The sequence below is a fragment of the Pseudorasbora parva genome, chromosome 16 (assembly GCF_024679245.1).
Source record: "Pseudorasbora parva isolate DD20220531a chromosome 16, ASM2467924v1, whole genome shotgun sequence".
NCBI classification, from domain to species: domain Eukaryota; kingdom Metazoa; phylum Chordata; class Actinopteri; order Cypriniformes; family Gobionidae; genus Pseudorasbora; species Pseudorasbora parva.
The window spans coordinates 34,045,570-34,065,421 of record NC_090187.1 but is presented as its reverse complement, the minus strand read 5'-3'; the positions used below and the strand labels follow the sequence as shown (position 1 = coordinate 34,065,421).

The 19,852-nt window shown below is 41.1% G+C and overlaps 1 protein-coding gene across 6 annotated transcripts in view; it reads right to left on the bottom strand.

Annotated features, from left to right (window-relative positions):
• The window catches only part of znf423 (zinc finger protein 423), a 172,453-nt gene that overhangs the window by 133,659 nt on the left and 18,942 nt on the right, over positions 1-19,852 (bottom strand). For 4 of the 6 annotated variants that reach the window (XM_067420426.1, XM_067420428.1, XM_067420429.1 and 1 more), the window contains exon 2: positions 7,219-7,278. The exons of 1 other annotated variant lie outside the window; for it this stretch is intronic. In XM_067420426.1, coding sequence (XP_067276527.1) covers positions 7,219-7,278 — 60 coding nt within the window. The remainder of the gene's footprint in view (positions 1-7,218; positions 7,279-19,852) is intronic. One more of the 6 variants, XM_067420427.1, reaches the window with a different exon arrangement.

Here is a 19,852-nt window from a genome sequence, read left to right as displayed (position 1 = left end):
CCCAATGCTCTGCACATTTTTTATGTCTTTTTTTATTTAACAACCTAGATTCGGCTCTTCAGCCCGTTAGAAAAGAGCTCCATGAACTAAACTGAGTGTCACATAAGGGAGCAGTGGTTCCCCAGGACCGGTATTAAAGGGTTAGTTTAATTTACCAAAAACCCAAAAATTTAATTTATGTAATTAATGACTCACCCTAATGTCCTTCCACCCCTGTAAAACCTCCGTTCATCTTCGGACACCGTTTAAGATATTTTATATTTAGTCCGAGAGCGTATGCAAGTGTATGCACAGTATTCTGTCCATGTCCAGTAAGGTAATAAAAACATCATCAAAGTAGTCCAGATGTGACATCAGTTAGTTCATTAGAATCTCTTGAAGCATCGAAAAAACATTTTGGTCCAAAAATCACAAAAACGTTGTGTCACTAATCACTAAACTTTATTCAGCATTGTCTTCTCTTCCGCGTTTGTTTTCAGTCTTCAAATAAAGATTCAAACGGTTATGAATCAGTGTATTGATTCATGATTCGGATCGCCAATGTCACGTGATTTTAGCAGTTTGGCAGTTTGACAATGCTGAATAAAGTCATCGTTTTTGTTATTTTTGAACCAAAATCTATTTTCGATGCTTCAAGAGATTCTAATGAACTAACTGATGTCACATATGGACTACTTTGAGGATGTTTTTATTCCCTTACTGAGCATGGACAGTATAGTGTGCACACACTTAGATACGCTCTCAGACTAAATATAAAATATCTTAAACTGTGTTCTGAAGATGAACAGAGGTCTTACGGGTGTGGAACGATTTTAGAGTGAGTCATTAATGACATAAATGTAATTTTTGGGTGAACTAACCCTTTAAGAACCACTGCAGTAAAAGTTTTGCACCTTATACTATTGTTTTCTACAAATATTGCGATGAGGAAATCAACGTTATAACATGTTTAAACATTGTTTGCAAAAGTACATTATGACTGTTGAATGCATAAATTAATGAAATTTGGCTGCATTTATCAGAAGAAAAAAAATACAGTAAAAACAAACAAACAGTAATATTATGAAATGTTACTACAATTTAAAAGAAATATTTTTTAGCATTATATTATTATGTCAGGTGAACATAAAGCCAGCCTATTATACAGGCCTTCCTTAACCCTAAGGCCATCTGCTGATCAATTTTAATCTTTAAATGACCGCTGATCTTTAAGTCATATTTAAAGGTCCCGTTCTTCGTGATTCCATCTTTCAAACTTTAGTTAGTGTGGAATGTTGCTGTTAGAGCATAAATAATACCTGTAAAATTATAAAGCTCAAAGTTTAATGCTAACCGAAATATTTTATTTAACAGAAGTTCCCTTTCAAAACCTACAGCGAACGGCCGGTTTAGACTACAGCAGGAAGTGCAGGGGTGTTTAATGACGTCCGCCCATAAGAACACGCAAAAAAGTCGGCGTGGTCTTGTTGCTCTCCCACGTGGAGAAGAGCGTACATTGAGCGCTTGCATCTCCCCGTTATGGTAAGAGGCGGGACCTTTCCGGGCAAAATGCGCTAAGCTGCTGTCCAATCACAACACGGGAACCGCTGGCCCAATCAGAACTCGTTACGTATTTCTGAAGGAGGGACTTCATAGATCAAGGAAATCATCAGGCCGTTTTTAGGACAGAGGAAACAGCGCTGTACAGATTAGTAAATTGTGTGAAAAATACTGTGTTTTTTTACACGTGAAACATGAACTCATGTTGTATTGCACACTGTAAACATAATCAAAGCTTCGAAAACACGCGAAGAATGGGACCTTTAAAGATATAGCCTTAAAATATGCCATTGTGCCCCAAAAATTCCCTAAAACGTAATATAAAATATAATTTTTTTCTGAGGCATTTGAATTGTGTTTCTAAAAAAATACAATTTTTAATTGATTCTTTTGCAGGAGGACCCCTCAAAATATTGACAAGTAAAAATCTGAACTTCTGGTCCAACTACCGTATTTTCCGGACTATAAGTCGCTCCGGAGTATAAGTCGCATCAGTCAAAAAATGCGTCATGACGCGGAAAAAAACATATATAAGTCGCACTGGACTATAAGTCGCATTAGGGCAGAGCTGGAGCCGCGCACATGCGAGCACCTGCTCGCGTGCACTCGCTCCTGCCCGCTTCACTGCATAACCCGAGCAGAAGAAAGAAAGTTTGAAGTGAGTGAGAAACTTGTAAAGGACTGGCGAAAAGCAGAGGTTACTTTAATTGTGATGAAGAAGATAAAGAAATCTACTTGCGGACTGTAAGCGAGATGGCCAGAGCTGAAGGAACGAGTCCACAGATGCTTAAACTCTCTGCCGGGAGAGGCTCAGCCGCACGAGACGAACGCTGTGAGAATCGTTCTCCGCTGCATATTTTACTACATGCTGTTTGTATTTTGCAGAATAAGATTTTCTTTATGGGGGCATTTTGTTTGTGTTCAGTCTTTCTAAGTTGTTGTCTATAAGTAAATATTAGGCTACAGGAGCAGCATAGAGCGCATTCTCGCGGCTATATGTTTATTCTTGTCAGTCAGTATGAATTAAATTTGATATATAAGTCGCACCTGACTATAAGTCGCAGGACCAGCCAAACTATGAAAAAAAGTGCGACTTATAGTCCGGAAAATACGGTAAGCCTATAGAAACAGCCCTGCTCTGTACTGTACTGACTGCAACACATATCTTTCTTTCTCCCTTTTTCATTTTGGCCTCGACAAAAGTTTAACATGTGCCGAGTTTGACAGCGTAGGCCATTAAGAGGGTCATAAATAGGCCTGGTTCGGTGCCCCGCTGCCAAATAAAACCAGAACACAACAGCTCCCTTTCTGCCTGAGGAATACACAGGTGACCAAAAAGCTCACATTACGGGTGAGGTCACAATGACTCGCCCAGTGTGGGTGAGACCAAGGGAGAACAGACAGAGCCATCCGATTGGCTGTGTTAAGAGGTCCTGCTGGCCCACCAATGGCTGAGGGAGGAAATGAATAAAATAATTCAATTCAAGACCATTACAGCCCCTATCGGCCAGCGCACAGGGATATGAGCAGCCTTTTTCCACAATGAATCATAGTCGGGGACACGCACACAAATTGGGTGCTTGTGTGTGTGTGCATGCAGTGTGTGTGTGAGTAATAATGTACTTGATCCCTGCAAATGTGCGTCAGACAATGTCCTATATGTTGACAAAGCAAAGTCTCTAGAGCTATTGTTTCAAAGTGTTTGTGTGTGTGTGTGTGTGTGTGTGTGTGTGTGTGTGTGTGTGTGTGTGTGTGTGTGTGTGTGTGTGTGTGTGTGCGCATCCAAAAGCACTGCTCCGGTTCTTTGACAGGAAGCAGGAAAAACAATGCTCAACTTCACAGCTCTGATGGCACTTATAAAAAAACTATTCCCCCCTCCCTGCTCCGTCTTTCGAAAAATGACAAGCGTCTACATCTGTCTCTATAAACTCTCTCTCTCCTCTTCTTCCTTTCTTCCTTTCCTTTCGACCCCCCCCCCCCCCACACACACACACACACACACACACACCACCATCTCCTCAAGTCTCCAGTGTCAGACCTGGCTCATTTTCTCTCTTTTCTCCTTTCCTTCTCTTGTTCCCCTCTGGGCCAGGGAGGGACGGGTTGTTTTTCTATCTCAGGGAGCACGGGGTGGAGAGAGAGAGAGAGAGAGAGAGAGAGAGAGAGAGAGAGAGAGAGAGAGAGAGAGAGAGAGAGAGAGAGAGAGAGAGAGAGAGAGAGAGAGAGAGAGAGAGAGAGAGAGAGCGGGAAACGGGGGGTGTACCTCCGGCCCGCTCCCCCAGTGGGACAGACCGAAGGGGCCTCAATCAGGTCCTTGGGGGCCCGCGGGTGGGGGGGGCAGTGCTCTAACTCTTTCCTTTAACCTCTCCACCCCTTAACTATAACACCCCCCCCATCAAAACTCAGTACACATTTTCCACCGAGGAGGGGGGGGGGGTGCAAGTGAATTTAATACCAGGAAAAGCCTGCCAGTGTCCTTGTCGACATCATCTCCTAGGGAATAAAGGGAAGGAAGGTTTTTTTATCTTTTTAAATAAGAGATGGCGAGCGGCCCCCTGAGCCCCAGCACAGCAGCACAAACAAACACAGGAGAGAGTATGGATGGGGGGAAGGGATCGAGAGAGAGAGAGAGAGAGAGAGAGAGAGAGAGAGAGAGAGAGAGAGAGAGAGAGAGAGAGAGAGAGAGAGAGAGAGAGAGAGAGAGAGAGAGAGAAAAAAGGGAGACAAAGAGGAAAGAGAAGGAAGAAAAGAGGAGGTGATGCGGAATGCGACCAAGTCCACCCGGAACGAAGGTGGAAAAAAAGGCTGATTAGCGCGAGCAAATGGGGTTACGGCACAAAAAAAATGAAGAAGAGAGGGATGGAGGGAGGAGGTCGAGGAGGAGAGGCAGAGAGGAAGAGCGGAGGGTTTAGCGAGAGCCCTGGGACTTCCCCTTCCTGCTGTATCTCACACACGCAGCACTTTGCAGCCACCCAGGACCTCAGTCAGCACCCCTGCAGCACTCCCTCAGGGCCGGTTAGGAGGGGCCCACGTCATCCCCTCGGGCCCCCGGGGGCCTCTCTTTCTTACTCCCTTCACTCTGCTGAGCTCACCAAGATCCAACACGCACATGCACACACTTAGAAATGCACAAACACAACTAACACACATATGACTGTTGTGGTTTTAATACCCTTTTAATACCCTAATGACCCAGAAGATAACAATATAGGCTATATATTTTTTTACACCTTTGAACACGTTTACTGATGGGAGAAGAGGGAACAGGTGTGGGAAATGGCTCCAAATGCACATCGACAACATTAGCACAAATCCTCAGAGCTAGGCTACAGATCCCACAAAGATTCAGCAAGTTAATGTAAAATCTAAAGTTAATGGCCTGTTGCATAGATGCGGCATTCTTTTAAGCCTAGTTCAGACTGCACGATTTTCAAACTCGTCGGGTCACTGCTCTATTCACACTGCATGACTATCTGGGGTATCATTCAGTCACTGCTATGTTCACACTGCACGATGGTTTGACGACAGAGGAGTTCACACTGCTTGACTGATCAAGAGGAAGAATTGCCGACAACTCTCTCGCTCTCCGGTGTGCAAACTACGTTTCCCAAACACACGTGCGATGTGACAAGTAAACAACGCGAGATCACACGTGCGTCAGACCGGAGTTCTCGCGCGAGACTTGGAATTGTTATTAAAAATGATAAACTGCACAAAGTTTGCTTCAAATTGTATGTGCGCTGATTTGTGGAGAAAAAGAAAAAAGATTATGGCGGAAGATATTGTTGGAGAGACAGAGGGAGCCAGGATTTTGTTCTGCAAAGACAGTTTGAGGTAAATAAATAATTATTTAATGTGCTGCTGCTATGGCTGGATGTGCAAATGTTTGGCCTTTGTTTCTGTTTGATAGAATTGTAAATATATCTATTAAAATACTGAAATTCTGCTTTATAACTCCTCCCTGAACCTCCTGCTGCCCTGTATCTCACTCTCTCATTGGCTGTCGGTGTAATTTTCAGTCAGAACGCTGTTCACACAGCAGGATTATGAATCGCCGACAGGTCCAGATATTAAGCATGCCAAATATCTCACCGGCGTCGGCGACTCGTCGGCGATTCTCTCTGATCGCGTCTTTGATCATTCACACTGCGTGATTGTCACTCGCGTGCACGAGCACCGATTTGCCTGTGATCTCGGGCATTTGTCGGCGATTTCACAAAACCTGTCGGCGACTCAAAATCGGGGCAAAAATCGGGCAGTGTGAACTAGGCTTTAGTCTTAAGGTATGTCACATTTACTGTTGCTCAGCAAAATGTCCTGGGGAGTTCCTGTCATTTCTATAGTAATCCGCAAGATCAGGAGTCCTCAAGCTAATTTTGTTCAAGTTCAAATATCTTGCCGTGCTGATCAACAGAAAGCTGTTTGTTTTAAAAGTGACTCGTGTGGGAGCTGTGCTTCATACATTGCTACACTGTTGACAATAGACAATGGATTTTTTGCCCATAAAATTTTGCCCGCTATCTTTAAAATTGGTATGAAAATCTATCTATTTTCTAAAAACACATTATTGAGCTTTTTGTGAATGATTTATCCATGCATGCTTCAACTTATTTTGTTATTATTTAATAATTATTTTATCATTCTCTCTGGTGTTGTATGCCAGACTTTTCCAATCATTTTCTCTGCTTAAACCACGCTTCTTTCTTACAACCAAGCCTTCTACAACCTTCTTTTCTTGCAAACTCGCATTCATATCTGCCTCCATCCAATCAACCACTGATGGCCTGAACCATCCCTTAACATTTTCTTCCTTTTTCAATAATCCCTTTAACTCGGATGTACATCACGATATGAAACTGTTGCTACTTTCGTTACATCATGACTTTAACACGAAATCACAATTTCGTTTTGAATACGCTTTCCAGCTTTTATTGTGATCGTTTTTCTTTAACGTTTTAACAAGACCTTTTATTTCTCAAAGCCTCCATCCCCTTCTGCCAATAACCCATCATATAGAAACCACTTTTCACCAACCAATTAAATCTCAAAGGGTGAAATCACACCCCACCCTGCATTTGTCCCCAGGCTGAATATCCTGTATCTTTCAGAAATACAGTGCTGACTTATGCAAGCAAGGATTAATTAATTCAGAATCCCCCCAAAAATGCGTAGCTGTTTTTTTGGGATAATGTCCAGTCAAAAAAACATAGCTTTGTTGATGATGTGGTAATGTTTGCACGTCTAGATCCTGGTTTAAAAATGCTCGAGTAGCGAAAAGGGCTTCTGAGGTAACGGTGAAAAGCAAAATATAATATTCAGAAAGATGAATGATCTAAAGCAGCCCGCTTGGATTTTGCCAGATAGAAATGTTTCTCTCCAGAGAGGAGGTGTAATCAAACTCGTCAAGTTGTGCGATATTACATTCGGAGTGCGGCAAAGTGCCTTTATGTTCAGACAGGAAGCGCCGCTAAGCTTCCAGTCCAGCATACACCTGGACGCCAACCTCTTGTGTCTTATAAAAAAAAAAAACTCTCTTCTTCCCTCCCGTCCTCCCTCCCTCTGTGCACAGGGCTACAGGCCATGTGGAATTGATATTAGAGATTGTGATGCAGCAGGTCGTCTCAGAGGGAGCAGGGGGTTGGATGTATTGTGCAGGACGCCACGCTAGCGAAATCATACCTGTCTGAACAGAGGAGTCCCAACCACTGCCGCACTCTGTAGATTCGGCCTCTTCCACTGCTACCGAAAAAGAGAGAGAGAGCGTATTAGAGTGCTTGTGTAGCCAAATATCACATTTTGAGCACACAAACATTTACGGCATTCTTCTCAGAAGCGCGTCGCATAAACGCCGGCCCATCGTGAGTCTATGATGCGTTCGATTTGATTGTTGGATGCACATAAAAGAGCTTTGTTGTGTGTGAGTGCTCTTTGTTTGTCTATGTGCTAATTTTGGAGGTGCAAAAACAGGTAACAGGAGGCAGTGAGATGAGAGGAGGAATGTGTGATAAAGGTTTTCCTGGGCATAGTCAAGGAAGGAAGCCCCACTGGCACACAAACAGGAAGCAGCAGTGTTCATGACACAATAAGAACTTGGACCGCCCCCCACAGCCTCACCACCATAAACACACACACATATTACCGGTCTCTACAAAACTCCTGGCCTGGAAGCACTTTGGCATACAGTCTAGAATGGAAACACATACTGTAACTTTTTAACAACAAACAGTCTGTAAACCCCTCCCCATTAGACGATAGAGGCATCAGTGCATGAAGGAATATGCCAAATAATTTCTAACAGCACTTTTTCAGCATGAATGGACTAAAGTGTAGAAGTCTTCACACTCAACGAACAACGTCCATGAAGATAAGGAACAAAAAGCAGGAAAGATAAACATCCATGATGAGGTTCAAAAGAGGCTAGACACTAATTAAGTTATCAAACTAACCACATGAAGATTTAGAGCATTAATAACGGCAAAAAATACATGTCTGTCATTACTCTTAACCCTTGTGTTATTTCAAACCCTTTCTTTTTTTCCTGAGGAACACAAAAGGAGGTAATAGAGCGATTGTTTACGCTGCTTTTGTGAAAGAATGGAAGTCATACAAGTTTAGACTAATATATGGTGAGTAAATGATGACAAACTTTTAATTTCTGAGTGAGCCGTTTCTTTAAATAGAGTTTATGTGAGAAAAGAAGCAAAAGTGGGAACAAGAAAGACAGAGAAAGCCAGAAAAAGAAAGAGAGAGAGACTGAATCTGCTCTGTGTAAAGGAAATTGTGGTTAGATATGCTCCCACTGGCATTGGGCATCACTGCAGTCTCACTAAACCCACTTCCTCTCAGGAAAAGACTCTCAGAGAAAGAGAGGAAAAATGAGAGACAAAAGAAGAGAAATACAGACAGAGAGAGAGAGAGAGAGAGAGAGAGAGAGAGAGAGAGAGAGAGAGAGAGAGAGGAGAGAATGAACTGCACTATCCCTGACAGCCATACTGCATTCCTTCCACATTATCAGTTCCTTAATTACACACAGACTCTCTTTTTCTCTCAAATATGCACACACCACTGCAGAAAGTGCTGTCTGAGCCACCGTACACTGCTCTCGTCGATGCTGCTCCCAGCAGGGTGGTCGGTGTGAACTCGACTCCACTACCACCCTCCCAATTCCATATTCTACTCCCAAGCCAAGGCCAACAGGCCCCTGTTTTCCCTCTCAGAGCTGTGGAATATTAGGACCGCAGGCACTCCAGCCAGGAGTTCCAGAGCAAAGCCTGCCGTCAAGGCCCGCGGAGCCAAGCCAGGTCAGAATGACTGGCCTGTTACTGGACGCCAAGCGCTAGAGCCCAGAAACAACAGAAGGCCTTTGCTAACAGGACACTGAGGTCTTCTCTTCCACTCCTTTCAAAGTCAAGGGATACGTCACACCTCTCTTTCCCTTTCTCTTGTCCTTTGTTTCAAAGTCCTTCACATTTTTCTCATCTGTTACTCTATTTCCCAATCTTAAATGACGTTTGCCTGGATTTTTGCATCTGTTTATTCTTGTTCCAGACTTGGGAGACAGTGCTGGGTAGACAGACACACTTAATTCATACAGATTTCAAAAACCAAGTGTTTGGGTCATCCACAAAATATGGTGACAAACATGTCCCTCGAGTTTTCTGTAATGAAGAAAGCCATTGTTGCATAACCTAAAATAAAATAAAGTTTGAATCTTTATTGTTTTGCATATTAAATAAATAAAAAAATGTCGTAATATATTATTTGTATTATTATTAGCCAAGTGACTGAAGAAAAAAAAAATCACTTCTATTACTTTATTTTTAATCGCTCTTTATTTTCCCAGGTTGAACACTAGCTCAAGTTCTGCAATCAGAGCAAAACAAAATAATCATATAAATATTTTAAATATATACATTTATTTTTATATTAATGCGATAATGTTTTGACTGAAATAAAATATAAATTATGCAAAAAACTAAACTGAATTCAGTCTAAATTAGTTTCGAGAATGACCTATTTGTAATCACTCATTAAGTATATTTTAAAATAAACATTATAATCCTATAACTCCTTTTGTTATGGATTATTTGTTAAAATATTGACTATTTATGAGGCAATGGTAATGAATCACTTTGTAATTTACACATGTTCGTGATTGGAGCCAGGTAGTACCTTACCTTGCACATCACTTATCATCACTTGTAATCAGGACCATGGCGTTTCAGGCGGAATGTGATTGTGTGATCAATGTACCAGACCCAAAAATTGCTTATTGAGGCTCTGATTAGAATCCTCTACCCAACACTTCTTAGATATGCTCTCGCTCATCTCTGACCATCTCTTCCCTTCACTGTAGGATTGTATTTATGTGTACTGTTCTTTCTCTGTTCACAGAATAAGTTTGTCTCCCGGCCTGAGCCGCTCCGATGCCGTACTGTACTGTTTATCAGGGGAGATATCATGCTGCTTTTTCTAGTCAGATCTTGCTCTCTTGTTCAGCACTGTGCAGGGCTGGGCTTCTCTCCCCCTGGCTTTATGGTATGCTCCCGGTAGTCTGTAAGATCCACTATGAGTGCTGCTAGTCATACAAAAAAAAATGCACACACTTAGAAAACACACACACACACACACACACACACACACACACACACACACACACACACACACACACACACACACACACACACACACACACACACACACACACACACATCTCTCCAGAAATCCAGCCTACACTGCAGGTGCTAGGTAGCCTCACACACCCACACTCAAAGAACACTTCTACCTTCCTTGTAAAAAGATAATTAGTGGTGATTACTATTGCTCATACGCATGGCTAGGATTTTATACAAGCCCTCAACCCTAAGTATTAGTGCAACTCTATGCTAACTCTCTTCCTTTTTTCAAGAATTTCTTTCTTCTGTGGAAAACAAAAGACAACATTTTGAAAAACATTTTTTAGCCATACTTTTTAAGTCATTGGGGTTCAGTTTTCTTTTAGAGCCCTATATCTTAAAAATATCTTCTTTTGTGTTCCACCGAATAAAGAAAGTCATAAACATTTGTGCTACGGCCATAAAAAGATACATCAAATTGTTGAAGACAGCTTGTTTACACAGCTGAACAAGTTGGCCAGAATGTTAGATTATACATTAATTATATATCAATGACAATAAAAGAATACAAATATTATATAATATTATATATATATATATATATATATATATATATATATATATATATATATATATATATATATATATATATATATATATATATATATATACAGTATATACAGTGCCTTGCGAAAGTATTCGGCCCCCTTGAACTTTGCGACCTTTTGCCACATTTCAGGCTTCAAACATGATATAAAACTGTAATTTTTTGTAAAGAATCAACAACACGTGTAAAACGTGTAAACAATTGCATGGATGGGGGACAATCAAATTGCACTTTTTTGATAAAATAAAATGGGATTGCCACCTTAATTGTGTGTGTGTGTGTTTTTTTACTCTTTCCATGTCATTGACAAGATTATACAGCTTTCCGTGTTATCACTGTAATAAGGTAGGGGGTGCTATTTTGCATCTCCTGAACGAGTACAATATCTCCAGATAAGCACAGGAAAAGAAGAACCAGAAACAAGCATATGTAAGCAGATGCATATGAAAAAAGAATGTGATCATCAACAATAGCCAGCATATACATCATTATCATTAAACGGCCTAATGTTACTGAATGAAATGTCAAGCTAGGAATTTGTTTAAGACTGTGCAAGCTTTGGGGGTGTTGATGGACTCGATCTACTCCATCTATGTTCTGGTCACCATTCTCAATCTGATCCAGATGTATTCTTTAACAAAAATGCTATTTTCTCAGCTTTTTGTTCAAAATGTTCCTACTTTTATTTAAACTTACCCACTCCAGGTTTGCTGTGCTTGTTTGTTTGGCCAACAGTGTTGTATTATATATCGATATGACTATAATAATAATAATAATAATAATAATAATAATAATAATAATAATAATAATAATAATAATAATAATAATAATAGTAGAAGTATTGGTAACACTTTACAATAAATTTTCATTAGTTAACATGAACTAACAATAAATAATATTTCTACAGCTTACAGCTAATATCAAAATCAAATGTTGTATGTTAACATTAGTTCATGCATTATGAATAATTATAATAACTAACATTAATTGTTAGTTCATGTTAACAAATGAGACCTTTTGTGTTACCTTGTTATTATTATCATCATCATCATAAATAAGACAAATAATAAATGTACTGTTTTATAATTATTTGCTACTTTAAAATGATTACTTCTTCCAAAGGATCTGGCTTTGAAAACTGTGGGTGGGGGGAGAATTTATTTTGAAGAAGGGTCCCACATTACACCTAGAGACCAGAATATCAGAGACATCAAGGTAGGCTCTTTTAACTTGTGGCTACATAACTACCCCATCACCACCTGAGCAACCATCCAGAACACCCCATCTAGGTCCAGTAAAAGAATTCATAGCACTGAAAGCGAAGCATCACCTAAATCTCAGTCGCACCACGGTGAACACTTAAGACTGCTGGACCAGCTGAGGGACGTCACGTTCCTGAAGACGCGTCTTCCCAACGGAGGAGGGAAAAACGCTAAATTACTCCCAATCAGAGCGCCACTCATCCCCCATTTCCCGCTTCATTAGAGGAAGGATATTGGAGTGTAGTCAGGCAGAGAGAAAGAGCGCAGGAGTGCGGAGGAGGAAGAGGGTTACGGTAGACAAATGCCCTACGTCTTCTCAAACACACACACACAGAGACAGCTCCTTTCAGCCCCAGGCTTCAGCACAACAGCACCACACACAGTTGAGCCCCGATCCCTGTCTAAAAACAAAGCTGCCGGCGGCACTGGCAGACCTCTGCCTCCTACACACTACTGCACTGCACTGGGCTCGAGCCAAGTAAGACATTCTAGCTTGCTCTCTGTCTCACACGCACAGAGAGAGAGAGAGAGAGAGAGAGAGAGAGAGAGAGAGAGAGAGAGAGAGAGAGAGAGAGAGAGAGAGAGAGAGAGAGAGAGAGAGAGAGAGAGAGAGAGAGAGAGAGAGAGAGAGAGAGAGAGAGAGAGAGAGAGAGAGAGAGAGAGAGAGAGAGAGACCCACGGTGAAGTCAATGGTCAGAAATACTGGTGAATGAGCAGATATATAAAAGTGATTGCAGATGCTGCAGAATATAAAATGATCAGTGTTATAAAAAACCCAAACACATCAAGGTGTGGCTGGTGTTCAACTACAGGGATGGGCCATACAGCTGCAGAGCACTGGACTACAGATGGCCCTCAGTACACACTTCCAGTCCTGAGTGACTCAAACTCTCCAACCCTCCTAAAAAACAAGAATTAAACATAAAACCCAAGGGGATATTAAGACCTCACACTAGGATCCGCACAGCCAAACACAACCCCGCATGGAAAGAAACAAAAGAAGAGGGCGACTGGGAGAAGAACAGAAAAAAGTCATTAGAAGGAGTTTTAAAAGCAGCATTCTATTAAAAGCCTCATCCTGCTCTCCCTCATTAGCTGAGCATATTTATTTCTGTGTATCTTGTCTTCATCCCCTGGCGCACTGTGTGCGAAAAGCGCTGCTGTTGTGAACTGTGACGCGGCGGGGGGGCTTCAGCCATAGGAAGTGTGAGATGAAGGAGAATGTGAGATATAACGGATGTGATTGTCAACCATCCAGTCTACCTTCCACAGATACAAGTAAATAGTAAATGCTTGTAGTGAAAGACTGATATAAACATTTTCTGGCAAAATTAGCAGGGACAAATGTTAACAATATTACAATTCTGGCCAATAAAGATAAGTCGATAATTATTATTATAGATAACTGCTCGATGGTGATACAAAAATTCTATACTATTTTGTTGAAATATACAGTATAAAACATTGATGATACGTTTGAGATTTGGTAACAATTACATAGTTTCGAAAGATTAACTTTAAGTGTTGAAACTTTAAATTTAAGCTTTAGATGACAGCAAAGGTAATCTAAAAATAAAAACAAAATCAAAATCAAACAAAAAGTTAAAAACAGCTCTCAAATACATTGCGCATCCCTATATGTAAATTTAGACTTAATGTTGACAAAAGTCAAATGTAATCACTTACATTTTAAATGTTATGTATGTCTTATATGCTAAAATTAAAATGTATGCTACACTACCGTTCAAAGGTTTGGGGTCAGTAATACTGAATATGTGATGTCAAAGTTGTATTTTCAGCATCGTTCCTCCAGTCTTCAGTCACACAATCCTTCAGAAATGATTCTAATATGCTGATTTGCTGCTCAATACGCATTTCTTATAATTATCATCAAAGTTGAAAACAGTTGTGCTGCTTAATATTTTTCTGGTAACCATTACTCCCAATCAGAGCGCCACTTACCATATAATACATTTTTCAGGATTCTTTGATGAATATACATTTTAAAAGAACAATTTATTTTTGAAATATAAATCTTTTGCAACATTATAAATATCTTTACTCTCACGTTTGATCAACTGAATGCATCCTTGCTGAATAAAAGTGTTATTTCTTTTTTAAACAATCTTTTGAACGGTAGTAGTATTGTATTACCAATATCGGTCTACCACTATGAACAAGTGCATAACTCATTTGTTTTGTGCACTAGAGAAAGGAAAGCTCCACATTGCAGGCACTGACACTGCTTCCTTCCTCCAGAACAGCTCCTGCTTGTAAAATCTTTATACAGTGGAGTGCACATTCTAATGATAACAGCATGTTTTAAATGTTACCTTGGATACTCTCAGTTTCCTTAACATCCTCGAGAGCTGCACAGGAGCTGGGTGGAGGAGTAGAGATTGACGCTGTGCCTCCATTTCAAGATCCAAAATGGACACTGCTGACCAGAGCATTTGCATGCTTTTACATACTGTGACCTCTCAGTTCTGTAACTGCACCTTATGCTATAAGGTGAGCAGATTTCACATTTCACATTTTTAGTTCAGCTGTCAGTTTACCAGTTTATTATTATCTACAAAAAAAAAGAAAGAGAATTCAGTGTTGCGCCCACACTTTGTGTCCACTGGCACAGCCAATTGACAGAGTAAACTTTTTCTGAAACTCATTTAAAGATAAGATTGGAATTACAATTATTAACTAATATATTTTTTAACCTTAAACTACACAAGCAAAGCTCTACTGTCTTGTCAGCCTAAGTAAATATAATAATAAAATGTATCATGTAATATGTAATCACATTCTCTCATTTTATAAATCACTTTATATATTATATATATTATATATATTAATCTCACAGGTAAGAAGGGGTTAATAAATAATCAGCATCCTGGGAAAATCTCCCCCTTTTTAGCACCATTGCAGGGGTGGACTGCTGTTTCTTTTTCCATTTAAACTATTATTTAAAAGAAGAAAGAAAGAGGAAAAAACACATTTCCCCCAAGGGCCATCTTCAAACTCCCTCACTACATCTCACTCACACACACACAAATCCTTGACACAATTTATTTCTATATTATTGAAATTCCTCCTCAGTTAATTACTGCTGTGTTGGAGTGAGCATGCAGCGTTATTTGCATTTCTGGGTCCTGTTAAGCAGTGTTAAACAGCACCGTCACCACATACACACACACACAGACAAATATATCTGAGTGTAGCTGACGGCAACACAGTGATCAGCGTAGCAGAGCGGAGAATAGGACGAGGGTAGAGATCAAACAAGCGCGTCGTAACAACATGGCAAACACAACGCTCGCATTTAGCCGCCAAAACGCTTGCCAGCCGGTGGGAGAATGACACAGCCTTTAATTGTTTTCAAAATGAGCACTTTAAATTAACAACGGGCGATGCTTATCTACCAAAATAACAAGGGTATGGGGAAATCACAATAAGTATGCATAAATGAACACGCGCTGCTTCTATCTGAACTTGTAAAAGGTCTAATATCTGTGTCACCGGTGTCTCCAAATGGAACTGCAACAAAAAAAAGACTGTTATCAAACAGGTCTCCAAATCAGGTCTGCCATTGCTCGGCCAAATAGATATCCTGCCTCAAACGAATGCTACTGGTTGTAAGACTTGCTGGTTGTGATTCTCAAAAAAACAGCAAATGCTTTGATAGCATTACAGAGAGCATGCTCTTTTAAGGCATGCCTACAATGGTGAAGCTCATATTTCACACAAATGATATATATATATACTGTATATACTGTATTTTATGTGTGTGTGTGTGTGTGTGTGTGTGTGTGTGTGTGTGTGTGTGTGTGTGTGTGTGTGTGTGTGTGTGTGTGTGTGTGTGTGTGTGTGTGTGTGAAATTTGAGCTTTACCGTTGTGGGCATACCATGAGTGTCAGATCTTCCATATTGTGACACATCCGAGTGAAATGGATTATTGGGAAAAAAAAGGCAAATCTGAATGCGAGCTTACAGTCAATGAGGTTTAAGTGGACAAAACTAATGGGAAAGTCCAGCATACCTCACCCAAAAAAGTCTGTTGTTTCAGTAAAATATGAAGTTGATAAGATGCATGTGAAAAATAGATATGTTGAAATTCCTTTTTATGCAGAAAGTGAATAGAAACACTTATTGGGGCACTGTGGTCACAAAAAGAGTTCAAATCTAGCTCACAATATATTTTACAAATGACTCCTTTTTCCTCTCATAATTTCCTGTATTATCTTCCACTGCAATAAACAGACGTAAAAAAAAGTCTTTGAAAAAAAGAAAGAACAAAACGGCAATTGTTGCTACAAGAGTTTATATAATGTAGTGCTATACAAAAAGAAAGCAGGTGTGGATAGCTGTCCGTGAGAGGCTCGACAAGCATGAAACTCGCCTTAAAATCCCCCCCGGACATAACCACGGCGAGAAAAATTGGGAACCAGGGGGCGAATCCTGTTAGCATCTGTTTATATAACCCTTGTCGTTGTGACTGGCAGGATTACCAGAACACACTCCTCCTGAACCGGAGAGGAATTCCGTCAGGATCCGCTGCGTTATCAAATCAGGGATGCGTTTCACTGCAAGTGAGAGATTCCGACAACGAGGAGACGCTGCGCATACAAAGAACGAGATCGCATCTCTTAACCTAGTGAGAAGAAACACGCTCGCCCTCAGACATGATGCTGTGAGGGCCCTTAACGAGCACACGCGCATATGCGGACCCTCACGCGTGCGCCGGACCCCTGCTTCTCCCAGTAAGGGCCTCACACACTGCAGGTAAAGCTTCAAAGATCGGCACTGCAGCGCCATGCCAGAAAAGAGAGGGGAGGGAAGAATATGAAGAAGAAAAAAGAAAACGAAAAGAGAGATTGTTATTTAAACAGTCGTGCTAGTCGAGCTTGTATGAATATAAATTTTCAGAGAGACAAAAAGACTAATAGATGGGCGGAGGGAGGGCGAGGATATTATGCAGACGCACCTCAAATGACATTACAATGAAAAGCTCTTGTGGACCACTGTTGGTATGCGTGTTTGACATGGAGAGAAAGATAGAAAGGGAGATAGATGGAAGGGAAGGGAGAAAGCGAGTGAGTGAGCAAACGCTCAGAGGGAGTCTCACCTGGGCCCGGCTCTGCTGCAGCCGTCTGCAGGAGATTCAGCTGCAGAATACCTAATGCGTGTGTGGAGGGGCGTGCCGTACAGCCCTGTTACTGGCCCCGGGCCATTCTGTATGATTAAGTCTTCTACACTTAAGGGATAAAGCCTTGCTCTCCTTCTCTCCCACTGGAAGCCATTAGCAGCCCCCCATTTGCAGCTCAGTGTGTGTGTGTATGTGTGTGCGCCCTGTGCGTGTTTGAGCCTATGCATTTGAATGGGTTCATACCCCTGTGTCTTTGTGCTCCTGCCTTGTTTGTGTACGAGTGTGTGTGCTGCTTCCTGAGCAAAGCGTGTGTGATTTTGTCAGTACAAAACAGCTCCACGGCACCCTGGGATTAGTGTCCAGCGGCGAGCTGTTTGGGCCCAGAGTGCACTGCGGTCCAGCCCCCTCATTAGAATGGGCCCACGCAGGGCCAATGGCTACCGACGCAACATCACGAATCACGATTGGGGTCCTGTTGCGTGTCCCTAAGACCTGCTCCTGATGGAATCGGGAGACCGGGCCCCAGACTGCCGCGCACACACGCTTGCACTGGATTAATCATGTCGGAGTCCACAGCATGGAGGGCGGGATGTTTGATCTCCGCCTGTCCAACATGTGGCACAAGCATCATCACAAAAAACATGTGTGACACACACAGTGTAGTGGTGAATTCTGGGATTTTGCCATGTATAATTAATAAAAATGTACAAAAGAAACCATGTTGGGCTACAAATTAAGGCAATATGGAAAAATGGTTTTAAAAAAATAGGATTGGAAAAGACAATATATCGCACACCTAAAGTGACATGTTAACAGCACTCAGTTAATAATGTTAACTGTTAAATAACAACAAACAGTTTGTCCACTAAACCCCCTTTTCACTCAGAGATTCTGGAAAAATATACTGATACTATGTACCCAATTTGTTCCGGGATTGTTTGGTTTTGGTCCATTCACTATGGCACGGATTTTCTGGAATCTGTGCACATGTTCGTGTTCACACATCCCGTAAAAGACACGTGGCATCAGGATGTGACATGTAATGTTTCCGCAGTGTCTTATAAGTTTGCTTATTATCTGCGATTAACCACGTTTCTTTTGTTTGTTTTTATCACAAACTAGCTCATCGAGTACCGTTCCACTAAGCTGGTGAACGATCACAGTCAGAATGCTTCAGCATCATCACTACAACACACACCCTTAGGGCATTGATTGTTCACACAGGGCATGTTCCGGGACTGATCCCGGCAATGCTACTAGGTCCCCATCCTGGGATTGAACCCAGGATGTTTTGTGTTTACAAAGAAGGAACTCTAGCAAATTTATGGCAATTTTCTGGGATCAAAGATCTGTGTGAAAGCGCCTTAAAACTATTCATAAACAATTTTTATTAGATAGATAGATAGATAGATAGATAGATAGATAGATAGATAGATAGATAGATAGATAGATAGATAGATAGATAGATAGATAGATAGATAGATAGATAGATAGATAGATAGATAGATAGATAGATAGATAGATAGATAGATAGATAGATAGATAGATAGATTTTTGGGGCCAAAATCAGCTAAAATAAGGCTCCATATTCCACCTGGGTCTACTGGACCCCTTAAACCATTGAATGCAGAGTTAAAAAAGCATAAGGCTAGGCAATCAACATTTAATAAAGGAAATCAGAGGTATCCCGCAAGTCCTGCAGTAGGGCTGATTTAATGGCCGCTATGTGTGGCTTCACATCGCAGTGTTCTCCGGGACACAGAAAAACACATTATAAATGAAGAGATCCAGCATGCTGTCGATCACTGCCATGTTTCTGGGTTAATGACGCCTTAACGGTCATCCTATACTGACGCACAGTCTCGCCATGAAGGAGAGAGGAGAGAGGGAGAAGTAGAGGCAGAGTGTCTTTCATTTCCAGATAATTAATAATAGATAAAAGCCTGACTTGTTCTGCATGGCTTAATAGCTTTTAATAGCAGGGAGAATGACGGGAACACGCACGGCTGTGTCTCTAGACGCTGGCCTGCAGACCTCCAGAGACACCGTCATATTGCTGCAGCACAGAAGGGGGAGGCGTACCTGAGCCAGAACAGACCCACACACACACACACACACACACACACGGAAGGAGGCGAGCACGCTAAAAGAAGCCCATGCACTTACTCAAACACACACGGGCACAAACACACCCAAGAGAGAGCCGTTCGTAGGCCTGCTCTCTGAATGGTGCAATTCACTCCTGCCAACACGCATATAAAAATACATACGCTCTTTCCCGTAAGCACTACACACATCACAAGCAACCACCGAAGATCAATACCCGGACGCAGCGGTATGAAGCCATTCAAAAGAGGGGACTCAACTACATAGAGAGCAAAAACACATACACAAATGACCACAGCACATAAACGACATAAAAGCGCATAAATACCTTGAGTTGAAATGTATTGCTCATTCTGTATAATATATATATATATATATATATATATATATATATATATATATATATATATATATATATATATATATATATATATATATATATATATAATTTTTACTACAGCGATAAGCGCAATACAGGCTGCTGGACTTCAGCGATGGCTACATGTAGTAAGCATCATTGCAGCAGAATTACTGCTCCGGAAGGCCGAGGGTCATTAAATCTAAAGAGGTGAGGGACAACTAT